The sequence below is a fragment of the Necator americanus genome, chromosome II (genome assembly GCF_031761385.1).
Source record: "Necator americanus strain Aroian chromosome II, whole genome shotgun sequence".
Taxonomy (NCBI): Eukaryota; Metazoa; Nematoda; class Chromadorea; order Rhabditida; family Ancylostomatidae; genus Necator; species Necator americanus.
In genome coordinates, this window is record NC_087372.1 from 37,680,994 (window position 1) to 37,702,679 (window position 21,686).

A 21,686-nucleotide genomic window follows, 5' to 3' on the forward strand; every position below is an offset into this window, starting at 1 on the left:
CGGTTTCAAAAACTGCAATAGCATGCGAATGAAAATAATAAAGGTCAGCGAATATAAATCTTTATACATACTTCTGACAACAATATTAAACATTTGACAAAACCCGTAAGAATAAATGGAATTGAACCTGAGTAACATTTTTTTCCAGAAAAAAAAGCCAACAGTTTGAAGATCTTAATGAATTATATGTTAAAGCTGTTCGGATAAATTGTGACGTCACCATGCAAATATTCTATTAACAAGACCAAAAAATCGCATATTATGCTCTTTGAAATTCGCGCGCAATTTCTCGATCACATCTTCGCTGATTTCACGATGTGGTCGTCCTTTCGAGCTTCCCAGACATTTCACGCGTGATGTTGGTGTCCGCAAGAAACAGAAGAATCCCTTACGTTCATTGAAAATTAGCTGATCATTGGTGATCAAATGTGGCAGATTGAGAAATGTTTCGACACGACGAAGCTGAAATGGGGTTACTGTAGCGTACTGTAGTGATTTCGGCGTATGGGACTCGTTCTCAAAAAAAAAAAATAATCAATCGTGTTTTTTTCTGACTTTATTAGAAATTTTTCCTTACTGTTAAGAATCAACACTGAATTATCTATTTATCTGTTCATTCGCTCGCTTTGTTTTCGCTCATTTGCTCACTTACAATTCATTCATTCATTCATTCATTCATTCATTCATTCATTCATTCATTCATTCATCCATTCATTCATCCATCCATTCATCCATTCATTCATCCATTCATTCATCCATCCATTCATTCATTCATTCATTCATTCATTCATCCATTCATTCATTCATTCATTCATCCATCCATCCATTCATTCATCCATTCATTCATTCATTCGTCCATTCATTCATTCATTCATCCATTCATTCATTCATTCATTCATTCATTCATCCATTCATTCATCCATTTATTCATTCATTCATTCATCCATTCATTCATCCATTCATTCATTCATTCATTCATACACCCGTTCATCCGTTAACTCATTCATACATTCGTTCGTTTATTCACTCATTTGTTCTTCTGTTGATTCATTCACCCATTCATTCCTTTACTTCGTCAATGATTCATTCATCCATTCATTCATCTGCTCGTTCGTTCATTCATTTACCCGTTCATTCACGTATTTACTGGTTGATAAATTCGTTCATCTATTCATGCACCCGCCCGTTCCTTCACTCATTCATTCATTCCCTCGTTCATTCATTCACTGGCTCGTTCATTCATCCATTCCTTCACTCATTCATTCTTCCATCTACTCGTTCGTTCATTCACTTCATTTGTCCGTTCATTGATTGATTGATTGGTCGATTGATTTATTCATCCATTATTCATTTATTCACTCATTCATTCATTCATTCATTCATTCATTCATTCATTCATTCATTCATAAATCATTCATCAATCATTCATCCCTTCTTCTTTATTAACTTGTTGGTTCATCCATTCATTCTTCCATTCATTTATTCGTTCATTCATTCACTCGTTCATTCGTTCATTCGTTCATTCGTCCCAGGCCAATTCTTATATTAATCTTATCGGCCAATTACTTCACTCGTTTAGTTATTTTCTTGGATATTCACGTATCCAACTATTCCCCAACCAGTATTTTTTTCTCCTTCTCTCATTCATTCATCCATCCCCATTCAGCCAGCTGTTTATTTATTTATTTATTCGGCGGTTCTGGTCACGCAACCAATGATTTCTCACCTCATTTATCGGATTCCCACGAAACACATCACCATTCACCAGTAGAATCTGCTCCATTGAGAAATACCGTAACCAATTAGCCATATGTAGATCGTAAAGCGAATTTCGAACTGGTTTATAATCGACGTTAATTTTATCCGTGCCCGGAAGGAATGCTTCTTTTTCGAAAATCGGCAACGTTTTATTAAGCTCCATTTTATTGTAGTATACCTGCAAAAGATGATTGATTTGTCATAAAAATAAAAATAGCGAAAAATAGAAATAAAAATATAATAAATAAATAATGATGAAAAATAAGATTAAACATAAAATAAAAATAGCGAAGAATAAAGATAAAAATAAATAAAAAAAATATAGGTAAAAATAAAATAAAAATAGCGAAAAGTAGATGGTTTGCTTTATTTGACCTGCGTGAAATCGCTAATCGTTCTCTGTGTGGGATCCCTGACAATAAGGATAATTTTCATGGCTGGATTTAGTTCTCGTACACGTTTCGGAGCCACCACAGAAGTGAAATATCCGGGAGTTTTCTCGACAACCACCTGGAATTGGGGAGTCTTCCTGGGGACAAGAACACAGGAAAGAAAGTATAGGAAATTTCCGTCTCACAAACAAGAAAACACAAGAAAAAACACAGAAAGACATAGAAAATCCCAACAACATACCTGATCCGAAGTGCTCAACGGCATCAACGATCGATACCAATCGATTCCTCGGGAGAAATTCAAATCGAAAAAATGTGCTTCCTTACGAACTGCTCGGATTTTCGGATGTAACGTCATAGCGTCGAGAAGTGCTCTTGTGCCACCTTTACGTACACCAATGATCAGCACAGATGGTAAACGATGGGATTCGGATCTGTAACAGTGGATCAATACAGTTATGGGCGTTTATACTTAAGTTTTGATGATTGATGAACGTTTGAAAGCAGGTAAAACAAATGACAGAACAAATAAATAACAAATGACAGAACAAATAAATAACAAATGACAGAACAAATAACAAACGGTAGAGGATAAAGCTAGTTTTAATTGATTTCCTTGTGCTGTAGCCAAGATTGGTACTGATCGTCTTTTATTAAACAACGCCTAACGTTTCGGCGTTATCGCCTTCGTTAGAGCCTGGAAAATCCAAAGCCATTAGTGACTTATCCCCTCAAGTGCCTCATCACCCTACAGGAAGCATCCAAACGGTGGGCAAATTCAAACAGCAATACTAGTGGCTAGTGCTTGCCTCATTAGATAGACTAGGGAATGCAATAGACCACCACGTACCACAACTACGAGTCACAAGGGTTTTATATAGGGAACTCACAGCCGTAGATCAAAACCCGCATAGGTTTTGATATGGGGATAACTCTATCCCCATAATTAAAACAACGTTTCAACATGCCGAGATTCAAAGACAGTCGAACATGGGCAACATTCAGAAGATAAAGCGTCTGGCGTTAGTCAACGTTGTTCAAGTGTTCGGGATGCACCACCACCTTTACTTCAATCCTGAATCGTTTGAGATTTACGAACCCATTTCTAGCATATGTAATGACTTGCGGGGGCTAGCCGATGTGTCAAGTCAGCGTTTTTCTATTCTCCCAGACAAGTCTGGTACCAATTTATCGACCCCAGAGGGATGAATAGCCTGGTGAACACTAGGGCCGATTCGAACCTCTGATCGATAGTGCAGGAAGCGGAACCTCTTACCGACTGCACTATACCCGCCCTAAAAACAAATGAAACAATAAAACAAATTCGTTTAATCGTTTCTCACCCCAAGCTTCTGGTTCCACGCCAATTACTCTCCACTCTTTCACCACCACCTCCTTCCTCTCATCCCCCGACTACCCCTAGGCTATGTGTGTATGACCAGAAGTGATGCGAAAGCACGAAAGATGTTAAGAACTTAAAGGCATCACTCCACGAATCTGAGGTGGTACGGATTTCAGGTGGAGTATTCGTATACGGGGTCGTAGATTATGGAGAGGAGGGTGATTCCGTCCATTTCTTCCTAATTGCCGTAGAAAACGGCTTTGAAGATGCAGCTTCGAGCGTTCCGGCGCGCTATTCTCTACGAGTTCGATTGGAGCGCGCCAGCCTTGTGCGGCGCCGCATCTTCCGAGCCGTTATTTACGGCAATTAGGAAGAAATGGACGGAATCACTCCTCTCCTTGATCTACGATCCCGTACACGAATACTCCACCTGAAATCCGTACCACCTCAGATTCGTGGGGTGATGCCTTTAAGAGCGCTACCTGGAAGATTCCCGAAAATCCTACACGAGAATTCGGATCACTGACGGCGATAGGAGTAGCTTCAATTTGGTTTTTTTCTTTTTTTTTTCTTCGGATTTTTTTAGAATTCTCGGAATTGACACGGATTTTCGAATTGAGTGAGGACGAGTTAGTGCAGTTAAAGGTACTGTAATATCGACTGGATTAGGAATTGGAACATCTGTTCTCGTCTTGGATATCACTTATCCAACCGGATAAATGGCCCAAAGTTCGATATATTGCTATCCGATGGAAAGAATGTTTATAGATAATTGCGTTGTGGCTGAAATGTATACGCAGTTGTTTTGGATATATTTATCCAATTATCTATTAGGTCTCGCCACAAGGTACCATAGCAGCGAGTTTCCGTCAGGAAATCAACCAAATAATCTCGGATGCCTATACGAAAAAAAGAAACGTTGCCAATGATTTCGTATTTACCTTATTTATTTATTTGTTTATTTCCCATCGTATTTACTCTAACGAGGACAGATATTTGTATACGGGCTCTGGTCCTAGCTTTGGGAAGTTTTCTTTATTTTACGATTTTTTTAAATCCTACCGTATAGGCGGTTAATTTCCACGGTACTTCCTCTCATAAAAGGAAATATTTTGAATAGCGGCCTGGTCCCCCTTTCCAGGATCATTTCCTGGGTGCATCGTAAAATTAAAAGGGTAAATGATAAAGTTTCCGGCGTATCAATCCATTTAGTTGGCTCTAGGGCGGTTCCGAACCATCGGCCAGAGCGGAGCTCTTACCGGCTGCGCTACAAACATCCTGTCGTGAAATTATCGGAAAACAAATATGCTAAGGGACATTGCTGGTGTATGCAGGGTGGTTTAAAATCCCCTCATAGTTCAGATGGAAATTCCCCTCAGTAACGAGCACCGGTTCTGAAGTGAATCTCGGATTTCTATTAGCGTAATTTTCTCAAGGAGTAGATCTGGGACTTTTTTTGTTGTTGAGTAAATTACGGCACAAAGTTAGCTAAGCCACTAAACTGTGATTATCTCAGCTTTGAGTAGCAATTTAGTAAAGCTAATTTTGTTAGCGGAGTAGAAAAATAGGAGGAAAAATATGTGAACGATGCTGAAAAGAGGCTTCATCCTGTGAATCTAAGATTGATTCGAAGAATTTGGCCCATGCCTACGTAGTATACATTAAAATATCTGACTGCTCGAATATCATTCCATCCAGAAATTTTTTCTTAACGACAGAGAACTGAGGTGAACAGTGGAGTTAAATAAAAATCAATTAAAAAAATCTTGGATCTCTGCCCAAAAAATACTGCACGACTCAAATTTTTTACGTGAAAATTCCAGGAATTCGGATTCTAATTCTAATTTCTAATTTTTTTAGTTTTAATATTTTATAATTTCTTTAAAATAATTTGTATTCTTTAAATTTAATAAGAATTCTAATTTCTTTAAAATTATTTTCTCTGTAATTATTGAGGAAAATGGAAATATAATTGATTTGGTGAAAAAAATACGCTGAATATTGAGACCAAACGTAAGAATTCAACTGTGTTTCCGAGAAAAATGACTAGTAAACCATGGTTTTGCGCTCACCGATCCTCGATCGTCGAATAACTGGGCACGGACGTCCGTAGATGATCCTCGATAGAACTGTTGTAGGAGAAAGCGATTATCGCCATTTGCATCATCACGAAAACCGACAACACCAAACAGGACGTGACGAGGCATTCGTGGCTGCATGGCTTCATCACGAGGTTCTCATCTGAAAAAAAAAAACTCAAAAGCAATGGATTTCTTCTTCCGGCTGTTTCCGACACGACTCTAAGAAGAACTTGACGATTTCAAGAGTAAGACGGACAAAGGGAATCAATCGAGGATCTACCGGAGTAGAGTTACGGTAGCAAATTGGATGAATAGTTAGATAGTTTTGAAAGAATTGCTGCAACTACTTTGGTTACGTCGTTTTTTTCCACTTCATTCAGAATCCCTCTCACCTGACCCTTGCGGCAGATTAAAGCAAGAGTTTAAGGTTGATTTTAATGATTGATAAAAATTAAAGGAATTTCCGAACTAAATTCTGAGCAGAAATAAGGGAATAATTCCACTATGTAATACTACACCAAAACGCTGAGCACTGGGAAAAAAATACAGAGAAAAAACGTAGAGAAAAGGAGAGGTAATTTAAATGAGGTGGAAACATTTAGGGGAATTTAATGAAAAAAGGGGATTTCTCTATTCTGGACGAGTTTTACTGCAATGAACTCGTCAAATAACTCGTCCCGAACGTTTGAGCAATTTAAACAGCAGAAACGATTAGGAAAAATTAGTCAAAAAGGATGGGACCTTAGTTACAGACGTGTTTCGCTGTAATAAAATCAAATGACTGTTCCAGAGCGTTCTTTAATGAAAAAATCTGAGATGGACTCGAATCAATGACTATCCGTAATTAACTTATCCTTATTATTATTTATTTTTAACTTTATGTTGCATATTATTTAATATAAAATTGATATACTTAGTAATATTACTTTTACTATTTATTTTTATTTATTCGTGATTTATTTTACTACAGCTTTTCATCTCATTCTATGAAAATCAGAGGTCGACTTCTCTTCCGCTAACGAAAACAGTACAGGATTTTGTTCCGGGTATTCGAAATTTCGGAAGTCGGAACTCGAAAGAAGTTCGAATACTGAATGCTTTCGAACAAGACTCGCCCCACTTCCTATGCTGTTGTAGCGAGCATCACGACCCGCCACGATTTTTCCTGATCAATCCCATTTAAAACGGGAAAAACTGTAGAAATGTTGAATTTTCAAAATTCAAAAACTGCCAAGTAACTACAACTTTTTACTGTTGTTTGTGTTTTTTCTGGAAATTACTGACTTTTATCGTTAGGTAGTATTGTTTTTTTGTTACCAGTTATTCGGCATCAAAATCCATCAGAAATATTATTAAATATTGAAAAAAAGTGAAATGATCAATTAGGAAAAAAAACCGTTTAACGGACGTTATGAAATGATGGAAGAAAGAGGTGTAGAACGTGAAATAAGGCGATATTTCATATTTTCTAAAAAAATATCGTTCAGAAAATCGTAGGGAAATTTTTTTTATACTTCTATATAATATCATTAAGAAATTCTATTAATCGAAAACTTCCTTCCTACTTCTTTCCTTTCCATATTTTTAGTGATATTTTTGGATAGAAAACTTGTTTTGGTCTTGTTTCATAATTTTTTTGTCTATGTTTTGGTTTTTTTCACTCAATAAAGAAATATCTTGGTTCTATTTATCATTTATTATTTCTAAGCGTCTTTAGTACTGAGCATTCTCGAAGAAGAATATTTAAAAGCAACTAGTTATCTTGTTTAATCCTAGTATTACTGAAAATTCTTGGAAAATTCCCGGAAAAGAACGCTTAAATTTTGAACAGTTTGTATTATTGCTGCGAAAATAAAATTGAATGCGAAATATACCGTACTCAAATAAATAATGACAGTTCTGCCATCATTTTGAGGAAAAACCTTTGAGGTTCGGGAATTCTGGTCTGGCGGTGAGACTGAGCGAAAATTTTCAGCAAAGATATTAATACCAATAGGTTATGGTAGATGCCACTAGTGGAAAGCCCAAAATGAAAGGATTTTCTGGATTACTTTTTAAAAAAATCGTAAAATGACCTCTCGATACAAGTTTATTAACAAACAAAATGTCTGAAAAGAAACGAACAAAAGCAAAAGGACAATGAGGCGAATTTATGCGAATTTAAAACGAAACGGATATTTCATTCTGGCCGACCTCTCCTACCGCGTTGATTGGAACCATGTGACATTTGGAAAAACAGAGGTTCCTCCTAGTTTTTGCGAGGTGCGAGAGTACAGTGTGAGGAAACTGTGGGACCCTTGTTTTTTTTTCGTGTAAACGGAACACTCCAAAATACGTGGGTTCATTTACGAATGTGTAAACATAGGCATAGGGCAATAAATTCAATTCAATTCAATAAATAAATAAACAAATAAGGAAATAAGTAAATAAATAAGTGCATGTGAGAAATAAGCAGAATTTTTTCTTTATCCTTTCAAATTGTTTTTTTTTTCTGCTGCTCAATAAAAATTCACAAGGCAATAAATTCAGTTCAGTTCAATTCTATAGATAAATAAATAAATAAATAAATAAATAAATGCATGTAAGAAATATTTTTCCTTTATTTTTTCAAATTGTTTTTTTTTGTTGCTTAATAAAAATTCATAGGGCAATAAATTCAATTCAATTCAATAAATAAATAAATGCATGTGAGAAATAAGCAGAATTTTCCCTTTATTTTTTCAAATTGTTTTTTTTTGCTGCTCAATAAAAATCCAATTTCTTTTTTTCTTCAATTGAATTATTCTTCAAGAAATGTTATGTCAAAATTCATTAAGATGTTAAAAGAGGTAGAGTTTAAGATTCAGGACCTACTATACTATTGCTAAAATCCAGATTCTAGAGAAAGCTTTTTTTTATGTAACGTTTGAAATCTAATACTAATTGGAAATCCTATGGTGGCGGTGGTTATTTGATGCAGAGGATGGATGGTGAATTGATATAGTGAGCGTCGTATACGCACGTGCCCGGCCGCCACGAACTTTTATGGATAGCACACATCCGGGAGAGAGAAAAAAAAATAACCGCTCCACCATCATGTGCTGGTCAAAATCTATAATATGCAGAGTAATGAGGTGTATTGACACTTAGACACACACGATAACCACATCGTCGGGTCCCGCCCCGCCGTGGTCGCGGTCCCTCTGGAGCACACGGACAGCGTGTTCCGGAGAAGGAACATCGAGCCTGGTCGGTTTACACAACTGAAATGGACGGACAGATTCCGCCATGGCAACGAAGAAGTTATTTACCACGGAAACGCATATTTTGTACGTATGTATACGGCTTCTGCAGATGTTTTTCCTAATTGTTTTTCCCTGTCAAAAAGAAAAAAAAAACTCGAGGAGACTTAGAACTCTAGAAAATCCACCTCATCCGGGGAGAAAACGGACTAGGTAAAAAAAAGAAAGATCACATTATTTGCGGGAATGAGGGGAATTTGAAGAAATAACAAATTTTCATGGAAAAATGACAATTATTTCCGAGATGGCGAAGGAAATGTCTGTTCTTGTTGTTGCAGTCGTTGTGTAAAAAACGGAATAATGAGGACGGAGACTGTAGATTCTGTAAAATCCATAAAATCCCTCTATCATTTTTATTCTATTTTTTCTCAGCTTTCCAATTCCAGTTACTTGCTCGGCCGGGGACATAAAAACATTTCTTTCCTATTCCCTTCTTGTTCTCCTCCTTTCTCATTTTTCTAGAACATCTAGGATTTTCAAAGGTTTCCTATGATTAGGGATAGTTATCTGGGCCCAAGAGGTTCCAACCAATTCCAATTTTTCCCGGGGATTTCTCAGGATTTACTGAGGTTGAACGATTGCGAAATTCGCGCGGAAATGTCCTTTTTACGGTCGGATTTCGCCGAAACCCCCGCTGTCAAAGAGGATAATTATTTACAAAAAACGCGTGCAAAGCAAATAAAACTGAAACAACAACCGACCATTTCTGCGATTTCAAAATGGGAAGGAGGAAAATTTTGAGAGGAATGTCTCGCATTTTCCTTGTTTTTACTTTTGTTTGACCTTCAAAAAGAAAAAAAGAAACCAAGAACTTGATCGGAAAAACTTTATGCGATGACCTTTGACTCAAAACATATGTGGAATCCCTCACCTTGGCTTGATTGTTGTTCTTTTTCGATTACGATCGAATGCAGCGCGTCAGATCCACATTTAATTCCTTTTAAAAAGGGAAGGGGAAAGGAAAACAAGGAAAGAAATAGGGGAAATAATTCTATGGTCCAACTGGGTCAACGAGGATTAAATTTGCCTAATAATAATCAATAGTAATAATTAATAATAAGAATTAATAATACTTAATAAAATGATACTAATAGATAATACTTTAACTCGGAAACGCATATTTTTTTACGTATGTATACGGCTTCTGCAGATGTTTTTTCCTAATTGTTTTTCAGGAAAAAAACATCTGCATTTTTTTAAAAATTTTATTCATTATTTTTTTAGTTGAATACTTAATAACTAATAGTAGTAATAATAATTTGACTAATATAATAATTTATTTAATAATATAAGAATAATTTAGTAATTCAAGGATTCGAATCAAATTTAAAGCTCTGAAAAAAAAGGAAAAATATAAAAATTACCTGAAAATAGTAGAGAAATTATGAGAAAAATTTGAAATGAGGAATTGTACACATACATACATAATTCCCATGCTAGCCGTTCTGTCATCATAATATTCAGCGTTTGGCGGAGATTTTTATTTTTATGGATATTTATGGATTCGTGTATTGAATGTGTAGCGTATAGCGGGTGAATTGATGACAGAATATTCAGAAATATTCAAATTCTAATCGTATGAAAGCTCGATATAATTTTTTTTCTTGTTTTATTGATAGTACTGCAGAAATTTTTTTTGAAAATTCTCAAAAACACACAATAAGAAACCTAAATATTCCATAAATTTCATAAGAATTCGAAAAACTAAGAAATGAAGAAGTTTAGATTCATATTTTTGCAGAAATCAGGAAAGGAAACAAGGAAAGGAATAGGAGAAATAATTCTATGGTCCAACTGGGTCATTTGACTGATATAATAGTTTACTTAGTAATTAAAAATTATTACATAAATCCTAATCGTAAAAAGCCCTTAATATAATTTTTTTTCTTGTTTTATTGATAGTACTGCAGAAAATTTTTGAAAATTCTCAAAATCTATGTAATAATATAACAATAATGCAGTAGTTCAAGGATTGGAATCAAATTAAAAGCTCTTCCAGTAAGGAAATTTCCAAGGATTCAAAGAACACAGAAACAAAGAAATTTAGATTTAACTTTTTACGGTCAGAATCCGAATTTGAGGATTTTTTTTTTCTTGTATTATTGATGAATTTTTGGGAATTTCTCAGGATTCACCAGGGTTGAACGAGTGCGAAGTTCGCAGAAATAAATTTGTAAAAAGTTTTGAATTCTAAAAATTTTCAAAATTTCTCAAAAGCACGAGAATTAGTGCTTCTGTCCCATAAATTTCGGGAGATAAATAAAAAGAAAATGGAGAAATGGGGAAGTGGAAAATCCCTACAAGAATCACAGAAAAATCCTTGCGTTGTGCCAGAAAAGAAGCTCGTTTCTTCCATCGTATCCCTCTAGAGACTAGAGACTAATCCATTATTTGTAGCACACACATCCTCGATATAATCCCGAATTCATAAGGATACTAATGGGAATTTCAAGAGGATCGCCGCCTTCTTAAGTGTTTGCGTCGCGTTGAAGAGGCGTAGAGGATACAGCACGCTACGTGCGGACACGTCGAATGCGTATCTACGAGAATACTGTGCCTAACCGAGAAACGCAGGCCAACAGACATCCATCTACCGACAGCGGTACTAATCTGTCAGTAGGTATCATTACGGTGCAAATAAACTTACTGTGTTGATGGTACCGGTTCTTGTTTACTTACAAGCGAGTAAATATTTACAAATGAAATGTAAATGTCTCTAAATATCGGGAGGTTAAGTGAGTGAAACATTCGATTCCAAAAAATTGGGCCAGACCTCGGCTTGACGCGGGGGATTTCTAATGGATCGATTAAAAATTGTGTCCTATCAACTATTGATTGGATCCTCGGAAGTGTTTTGATCTCCTAAGCTCTCAAATTCCTTTCCGGAATCACGTACTGACCTTCTCAAACGAGCCAAACGCTGTGCAAAAAAGGAGGAGCTACGAGAAAATTGAAAATTGAACAGTGGAAATTTCTGGGAATTTCCTCATGGATCCGTCAGAAGTTGAATTTGACCTTCTATGGATTGAATGCTCTGGAATGTTTTGGCCACATGAACTACAAAATTAATTTTTAAAGCTACGCAAAAGGTTCTTTTAAGCCATCAACGTTTCGCGCGATTTTTTCCCTAATTCTACCTGCTAGTGTACTGCAATAGCATGCGCGTCGCGGTCATCCGGATGAATATATACAGTTGGTGGATTTTTTTCTGGAAGTTATGAGCCAAAATAGCGAGGAGAGGAGATTTCTTACAGATAAATGAAATATCTTGAAGTTTTTTTCTGTGTGTATTTTTCTTAAAGCACTAACCTCGTGGCGAGAGAGAACTACGTTAAAACTATACGTATTGATTAGTGCGTTGATACGCTTGTCATAGCCACCCGCCAAACAAGAAAACACAGGAGCGCATGCCGCAACTCACTGAGGGAAGCGATTACCGCGTCCGGGTCTCGCCCCGACCCCATATAAGCAGGCTGAAACCGGGAAATTTATGTTTTTTTCAAAATTAATTTCTAATTTTTTTTTTAGATTTAATTAATTTTTCTAGTCCAAGATTCACCTGAAAATGGCAGAAAAATTCACATAACTGCTATAAAGCGATTAATAACAAAGCATATAATAATATTATACGACCTATGAAATGAAAATTATCGTAGAATTCTTAGAAATTTCCAAATTCTATGTTTCACGTATGTTCTTTGATATTTTATATTAATACAATGATATCCAATTGTTGAATTATTAATGTTATTAATATTAAAAACATGATTACTAGATATTGTAATTAAATTTTTAATATATAATTATAATATACCTCAAAATATATAATTATATTTTTAAAATATAAATTATAATAGATCTCGAAAAAATTGAATGAGTGATTTTGCGGTCGAGAGGCCCACACTTTTTTGATTTACATTTTTCCTTAACACTATTGTTTTCATTCTAGATGTGCTTAGATAGTAAGATTTAGACTCAAGAGGTAAACAATTTTTTGAAGTTTTTAAAGTGATGCTTAATAACCATACAGTTATAATGCTTATCGATTAGACAACTCCTACCATGCGACAGTATGCTATTTTATTTATTTTCTCATGTCAGATGAATACGTTTTAAAAACGTGATGGCCCTAACTAGTTTCGGCTGATTTTTTGTATCAAAGCAAAAAAAAATAAGTGAAAACTAGATTTAGACGTATGAATCGGCTCGCTCGCTGCTTATTGAGCTTTTTTCGAAGCAAAAGAAAGAAATGAAAGAGAAAGCTTTGAAGAATTTGAGAAAAAACGTCTGGAAAAGTCTATGCAACATCTTTTTTTTGATTGGGAAATTGGAAAATTTTTTGGAAAATTATAGCCTTTCTAGTGTAGGTTTTGCAGTAAACGTTTAATTCGTACATATTCCCCGGATCGTTCTTGTGGTAAAACTTTTCAGGAAAAGTAAATGATAGAAATTTCAGAGATATATTAATCATTTCTAGGAATTTTACAGAAGTGGAATTTTTTTTTTGCTAAAAGATAATAGGGTAGCTTATATGCGGATGCTTCATTACTTTCAAATTAGTTACTAAATTATTTTATGTCACCGGCAGAAGGTTTTTGTAAGGCAGCGCGGAACTACTGAATGTATAATCTGGAAAAGAAATATTTTTATCCACTAATTACATAGCTATCAATCCAGAAACCTAAATTGTTTTTCCTAAAAAATGGAATTTGGAATTTTTAATTCTAATTTCTGAGAAGAATGTCTTAATTTTTTGGAATTTGGAATTTTTAGTTCCAATCTCTAAGAGAAATGTCTTAATTTTTCTAGATGGAATTTGGAATTTTTTTCAATTTCTAAAAGAAATCTATGTTTTTCATTGGATCAATTTGTTTTGAAAATGAGAAGAAATAAATTCTCGAGTATTTTTGGAAAAAAACCAATTCACTTTTATGTTCAGTTGTAGAGAGGTATTGAGAGGTATCGGATAGCGGAATGAGGATCTATTGAAAGGATGGTAGCGGACCGTAACGAGGCAATGGCAACTATACGACTATGTGCCAAATAAATTACCGTTGTGAGTTCGATGACTAAAATTACCGTATGAATAGCGAGACGACCTTGATGTGGTGATGGTGGAGGTGGCGGCGGCCGCGGTGGCGTGGATGACTGAGGCTCAAACAGGAATCACTACGGCGGCCTGACGACAACACAGACGTTCCCCCTCCCATAGAAATTGGTGGCAGTAAATGTCCATGAGCCGAGACGACGAGTTTACACGCTTACGCGCGGAAAATTGCCGGAGATTTAATGGCGAAGCGTATTTTTTTTCCGCTCCCATCAGTTCCCGGATGACGAGCGGATGGTTTGACAGAGCATGATCTGTTGACAAATCTGGGAAAGAGCGTAACGGTTATGAAAATCGCTTATACCCGCTCTGTGAAAGAAAGCTATATTTTGAATTTGTATACGTTTCTTTCGCTTTGGAAATAATTGAGAATCTCTGGAACAATCCCAAGATTCATATGACTGCTCAGAGCACTAATTACTGTGCTACGGAAATAACACAAATTCCTAGCAATAATTGAAGGAGAAGAAAATATTGTGAGTAAAGTTATAGTAAAAGTAATTTGTAATAGTTAAAACTAGACAACTTAATAATTTTTTTAATGAAGTATGTAAAAGAATATGTGGAGGATTTTGATGGCTACCAAGCGTCGTGAATGGGAAAATCCTGATTCAGGGTACATTGTTTTATTTTTTTTTTGGATATCTTATTACAAATCGTTCTTAATCAGCGCGCGCTAACTACGGACTAACTTTCTCCATAAGTTTCTAGGAATAACGTAAGCAGAAGGAAATATTGTAAAAGAGTTTGTAGTGGCTGAAATTATCTGATTATTTTTTTTTTGCGATCTGAAAGAACATGCGCAGAGTTGTGCAGTGGGTCCCCTGCTTCCTAAATGATGAAATCCTGATTCAGGATTTACTGTTTGAATTTTCCGAAGGATTTCTTATTGGAACTCATTCTTAGTCAACGCGTAAACATCTCTACCGGCAGGGTGGTTTTCCTCCAATTTTATGACAATGTATAATAATTGCCTGCGTATAAAATTTTTTAACCTTCTTTCCTTTTTTTTTGGAACCTCTCATAATTTTTCTTCAAATCTGAAAGGATAAAAGAAAAAATCAAGGAAAAATGCACACTCGGAAAAATCTTAATGACTAAGCTATAATTTAGTGTTTCACGAGAAAAATAAGTAGTTATAGGGGAAAAAGACATGCTTTTATTATTTTCTGGATCAAAAATAAATGTAGGCATGAATCCTTGGATAGATGTGCATAATTTTCTGCACGGAATATAAACATATGATGGATTTCTCACATCACAGCCGGTACATGCGGAACATCCATCCAATTTTACGCATAGGTGGGGGAACGTTAGTTTTTCCTTTCTCTTTCTTTTTCTCTTTTCTCTCTCTTTCTTCCTCTTTTTTATTACATACTATACCATCATTTCGTTATAAAAATGAAGTAATAAAAGCAATGAACAGAGGACCTTGGGGCATAGGTTAGTTTTTAATTATTTTTCTTATTCCTTTGTGGATTATTCGCTGGGAAATAGCGTGGACTCGGAAATTACCGTCACTATGACAGGAGATGAGGAGGATAGAGTTTCTTTTTTTGTGAATTCACTCTGGAAAACTCCATAAATACAAGTGAAAATTAAATCATTTGAATCAAAATTGTGAAAAGAGTGTAGAAAAAACTGTAACTGTCTTCTGGATTTGTAGGATATGTTTATAGATGAATTTATATCGGCCGTGTCGTTACGTTCGTGAGAATGTTGATTTAACGCGCCGCGCGACCGCTGTGTCCGAGTTTTCCTGGTCTCCATAATACATTTAATAATCATTTCTGGAAATTTATTTATTCGCTGATGTTGTTCACTACTGGATTGGACCGCTAAACGTAATTAAGTGATATCCTTGGAGATTTAACTGCGAATCTCTTCGACATAATCTTAACAGACGTTATATGCAACGTAACGCACGCACACGCAACGGACACAGCAGTTCGGACTCGCCACTATGAACAGCATGGAAACACACATATTTATTTATTCATTATTTATTTTATTTTTTATTGATGAACTTGTTGCGCTTAAAACTTTCCTCTTTCCTTAAGAAAATAGTGAAAGAACGATCAGTTACACTTGATCCAGAAGTACATCCATTGACTCTAAGACGCTAAGTCATTTAAAAAAAGTTATTATAGTCATAAATTACTAATTAATGTAAGTGTAGTTGGTTACGTGCTGAGGATACCAGAAAGAGTGAAACGTATTCGTCTAAACGATGGATTCGCAAGGAATGTTTTGAAGAGATGATTCCGAAAAAAAGGAAAGTAGGGATTCGGAGAAGAAAAACCGGCTTTTTTCGGGGAAAAAATGAGGGGAAAATGAAAAACCCTAAGATTTGTCATATACTATTTTCTAATACTGTGAATATTAGAAAAGATTGAGTAGAAGATTTAGAAAATTCTGGTTCATAAAGAAGAGCTGAGCAATATTTCTCAGAGGTTTGTTTGTTTATCTAATCAACCACTAATTTTATTTATGTATTTATTCATTCATTTGTATCATACAGATGATGTGTGATACAGATCCATATATCCATTGTAAACTGGGAAAAAAGAGAGAGGAAGGAAATTTTTACATTAAGAGAAAAAAGAAGAAAGAAAGGAAAGAAAAGAAAGTGAAAGAAAAAGCGAGATATATCCGTTATGTTTTTATTTTCGGTTTTTTTTTTCGATGTTTTTGGTTTTTGTATATATTTCAAATGTTTTTCGAGTGTACTACAGTGTAAAAATGTAAAAAAAGTGTAAAAAAGTAAATTTTCGAGAAAAATAATTCACATCTTTATCCTGATTGGTCTTAGAGAAAAAGAAAAACTCGAAAAATGGCGCCTCTCCTATAGCCTAATAAATCCTGGAAAAGAACAATTGTAAGAATGCTTAACCGTGAAATGAAAGATGACAAAATCGATTTTGCTACTGGATGAAAATATTGCTGAAAAATAGGAAAAAATCGAATATACTTCACTGAACGTTAACTTTGGATGTTTAGAAGAAAAATTTGAGACCTGGGGAAAAATTTGGATTCTGAACAGAGAAAAAATAAAATAAAGTGGAAAAATAGATAATAAAAATAGACATAAAATAGATATGAAAATAGAAATGAGTTTGGCTTTAGATTTTCTCCAAATTTTGACTCGAGTAGCATAAGTAGTTTCCTTTAAAGTCTTTTCATTTTAATTCCAATTTTTTTTCAATTCAATTTCAATTACTTTTTAAATCATAAGGAGGCTATGGAAAGTAGAAAACAATTTTTGTACGACATGAAGGTAATATGAAACTATAAAACCATATTTTTCTACGACATTAATGCTTACGACGTCGTGTGGTGCTGTTCAAATGATGAATAGCAGAATTTTATAGTCAAAGAAATCCATCCGAATGCTGTACAAACATGACTATAAAACGAAGAGGAACGATGAGGAAAAATATGGGAATATGAGGAGACGGCGGCAGAACGATCGAGACAGGAATGATATTGAAATGTTTTCTCTCATTTTATAGGATTGCACTTGAAGAAGAAGAAGAAGAAGAAGACGAAGACGAGGCCGAACACTAATGTTATTCACAATGATTTTCGAACATTCTTTCAAGTGGAATACCACTTGAAACGCTAGCGAACAGAAAAAAAAATCATTTAAAAGGAACGAATGATTTTTTTTGTGTTGTTGCACTGATTCAGATTTGAGCTTTTAAATTAGTGACTAAAAGGAGATATGTGGGTTTTTTCCCGAGACGATAATCATCCAAAGTAAGTAATATGACCTAATGAACCGAACCGAACGATCGAGCCGACGGGAAAAGGATGATTGTTTAGAATGGCGCATCGGCATCTGGTCGGCAGACGATGGGGCCGAGGTGTTAGGGCACGAGGAGACAGAGACGGAACGGGTCGGATGAGGTCGCCAGACGTTTTTTTCCACCCGATCCACCTCAGCTCGGTTGCCCTTAGAAGCTTATGATGAACGAGTTTCAAATGTCTGATGGGATTTTTTCCAATGTTTTTTGGATCAGCTCACATTGAGACTCGGAGAAGAGCACAAAATCCATCCTAAATCATTTTTAGTTGGTTTTTCCTTGGATTTTCGTCGAAAAACGTGGAGAAAAGCAGGAATGCAGAGCTGTAGATGTGGTGGAAGAAGAAAAGCAGCGCATCCGACTCAATGAGGTGACGATTTGACAAATCGCACTCATTCCAAAGTCCGGTAATTGTTCGTGATCTTGAGTCGGCCGCCGCCGACGCACGATCCCGAAGGCTTAACGAGCGAGATTTGTGACGGAGCCCGTCGAACGAGAACGCAACCGCCACTCATTTATTGAAATTCTTCGCGAAAAGTTCTTTTGCATCCCTCCTTGGGAATTTCAGGATCCATTTTTGTTTCCGGGAAATTTCACATAGAAAAAAGGGAGAAGTCGGGAAAAGTCTGAGAGAGTCCTAGGGACAATAGGCATTCGCCACAGATATTTATATAGAATTTGAGTAGAAGTAAAATTTCGCAGCTCAACTTGGATTTTTTCGATTCTACAGGAATTGTGTTGTTGTGTAAAAAAAATGAAAAAAAAATAAAAATTAGAATTTTTAGTATTATTTTTATTATTTATTCATTTTAGTATTATTTTGAAATTTCTAATTTTCAGTGTTTTTTACAGTGATTCCGGTTCCCAACGGTTTCCCATTTCTTGCCGTCATTTAGCGCTAATCCATGCATTCACGCGGGGCAGATTCCAGATTAAGGTCAAATGACGCAGTGAAATTAAATCAGGTTCTTTTTTTTTCTTATTTAACGATTGATTTCAGATCAAAATTGAGGGAATTGAAGAAGGTTTTGATTTTATTCCTTCAGTTGGCCGGAAGTTTGCTAATTTTCTTCTTTGTTAGAACCGTATGAAATTATTAATCTCCTCATTCTTTCATTTTTTTATTTTTTATTTATTTCATTTTATTTTACATACAGTCTGTTTTTACTTTATTTTTTTGTTATTTCATCGTGACTTTGGGTTTTGTTTTTATCTTATTACTTATTAATTATTAATTACAATAAGAAAATAAACTAAAATAAACCAATAAATAAATAAAAATAAGGAAGAATTATGACGTAGTATTTGTTTATCTCATTATATTTTCTAAATAGACCTACAAAAGCTTTTTCTTTCACTTTTTTAGTGCCTCCAAGTAAACAATGCGAATATTTCCTGGATTTTTTTTTGGCTGTGAACTAATCTTTGAGCGAATATTGATTGATTGAGGACAATATGTAGATCTAGGATCTATGTACACTTGAGAGCAAAACTAAAACTATAACTCTAGAGTAAATCAATTGATTGGGACCGTAGTTTAGTGAGGTTCACACTTAAAATTCCATCTTTAATGTAAATGAATCACCGGTGTCTCATCCGACGTCAAAGTGGTAGTCATCAGGTGAGTCATCGATGTCTCACCGATGAGTGACAGATGATGAAGTGCAATAATAAAGAGGTTCGAATTCGTTGACACGGGTTTCCTATTTTTTTTTCAGCCACCCATCAATTTACATAGGATTTTCCCCGATTTACCTCACTTTCCTTGTGAGGTAATAGCTTGAGCAAATATTGCTATTAATAAGCAAGTAGAAGGTAATATATTTTTATTTGTTAATGTTTTTTTTATTTTATATTTTCATTTATATTTTATTATTTATTTTATTTTATATTTTATTTTTTTATACTTTATTTATTTTTTTCAGTTTTAATATTTATAATATTTTGAGAGGTAGATCATAGCACGTCAAGGAGATTTTTATTTTCATTATTTAATGCTTATTTATTTTTCGTATTTGTTAATTTTATTTTTTACTCTATTATTATTCAAAAACATATTCAATTTATTTTATTATTGCTTATTATTTAATTTTATTCAGTAATAAAAATTTCTTCCACGTGCTACCTATCCTACCTACGTGCGATCTACCGTAAATCTCCTATCAACCTAATTAATTAGGACCTATTAAAGCTTCCTCTGCTCAAAAAATATTTTAGGAAGTAATATTTATACTATATACATAGTTAATAAAGTATTAATATTTTTGTAATAATAGTGATATTCTTAATATTATATATAATTATAGTATAATATAATATTTATTTACATCGTAACATTTTCGACAATGGTAATATTTATTTTCTTTCTATTTAATTCTGATCCTCTCTTCTGGTTCTCAATCAATAGTTTTTGTATTCGAGTAAAAAAGACTGTGTGAATAGCAATTAAAGTAAATCTATTAAAGGATACCGGAACAATTATTTGGCTACAGTAACCGAATAGTGGCGTTAATCTATGAGTCTTTTTAGTGTTCACTGATGTGGAAATAACGATTGACGTTATATGATTGCACCAAAGCGCTCAATGATTATTTCCACATCAAATTATGAGAGCATAAAAGTTTTCCGGCATTCATATGGATAAATGGATCTGGAATATTCAGTTATAGACTGGTCCTAATTCCGCTGAGATGAGGAAATCCACGTATTGAGAATTTGCTTAAACGAACAATCATCATAGTTGTCCTATTTGGTGAATTGCAGCGAAAACTCCTGAGATTGAGAGCTAAGAATGACTGGTGAATTTATTTTACCACCTATTCTGTCCACTTCCTTAAGCCTTTTTGTGGCAAAAAGAAATCAGGTGTAGAGGAGAAAAATTTTATAGTTTTCTTCTGTAAAAGTGCTAAATAAAATAAGGTTGGCATTAAAATTACAAAACAGACGGGTTTGGGTCTCTCCAGGAATGGATAAGTGTGAGATTGTAGCTACAGAGTATCGCCCTGATAAAGCTCGATTTCCATTCAGAGAAGATCCAGAAAAAGAAGTTTTCGTGAACCTGTTTCCCCAACGACGCGTCTTATTACGGGATAAAACGTGGGCAACTCGATCGTGGTCGAACAATCGTAAACCAACTAATATAAGTCAAATAAGCAACAGAAGTTCCCTTACCTGCCTTATCCTACGCGTGTTGCTGGCTGCCCCTGTTCTCTTGCCCGTTATAAGTTGTATCGTTAGGCGGACTGAACCAATTAAGGCTGTTTTATACGTTTCCTGGAAAACTCGATGGAAACTGAGCGTGATTAGATCCATGTCCGTGAACTACGCCTCTACTCCTATCTACTTGCTGAGAGCTTCGTACAGTATAGAAAAAAAAAGTACGGAAAAAGAAGACTTAAGTCGTTTTACCTTTTTTTCGTGCGATGCGCTTTCTCATCACGGTAATAATGATCGCCTCAGGGGCTCCATTTATTTCTACAGTATGTAGAGTGACTTCATTATCCACGGTTTGTTCAGGATTAGATCATTTTTCTTTCTTGCACTACCGTTTTGTGGTTCTTGTAGACTCGAAGTTTTAAATACGACACGATCACAAAAATATCCAGTCATTTCAGGTTTTTTGTGGGTGTTGGGTTTTTTAAACATAAATTAAGGAATTAAGGTCTGAGGAAAACTTCTGGAAGAAGAGGGGACTTTCATAGCCTCTCAGAAAATAACAAGATAAGCAAATATAGCGGGGGTATGTTTAATAAAATTCCAGAAAAAATAATTGTTTTAGTTCTGGTAACTAAAGCGATTATAGAATACTGTATTATTATTGGATATTATTGGATATATAGTGACAAAATCGTCCAAATCCATTTATTTTTCCAGAGTTCTTGTAAGGAATTTATAACCGGACCCAGTGGTTCGAATTTAT

At 35.0% G+C, this 21,686-nt stretch overlaps 1 protein-coding gene across 2 annotated transcripts; it reads right to left on the reverse strand.

Moving 5' to 3' along the window:
• Positions 1 to 216: 216 nt before the first annotated feature.
• RB195_020693 (uncharacterized protein) lies at positions 217 to 5,719 on the reverse strand (the record flags this gene model as incomplete). 2 transcript variants are annotated; one of them, XM_064189101.1, is made up of 5 exons in its annotated part: positions 217 to 462; positions 1,727 to 1,936; positions 2,134 to 2,268; positions 2,392 to 2,584; positions 5,565 to 5,719. In XM_064189101.1, 5 exons carry the CDS (start codon positions 5,717 to 5,719, stop codon positions 217 to 219), a joined length of 939 nt encoding a protein of 312 aa, XP_064044982.1. The 2 variants fall into 2 exon arrangements, with proteins under 2 accessions (XP_064044982.1, XP_064044983.1); XM_064189102.1 differs by having other exon boundaries at positions 5,565 to 5,659.
• Between the last annotated feature and the right edge of the window lie 15,967 nt (positions 5,720 to 21,686).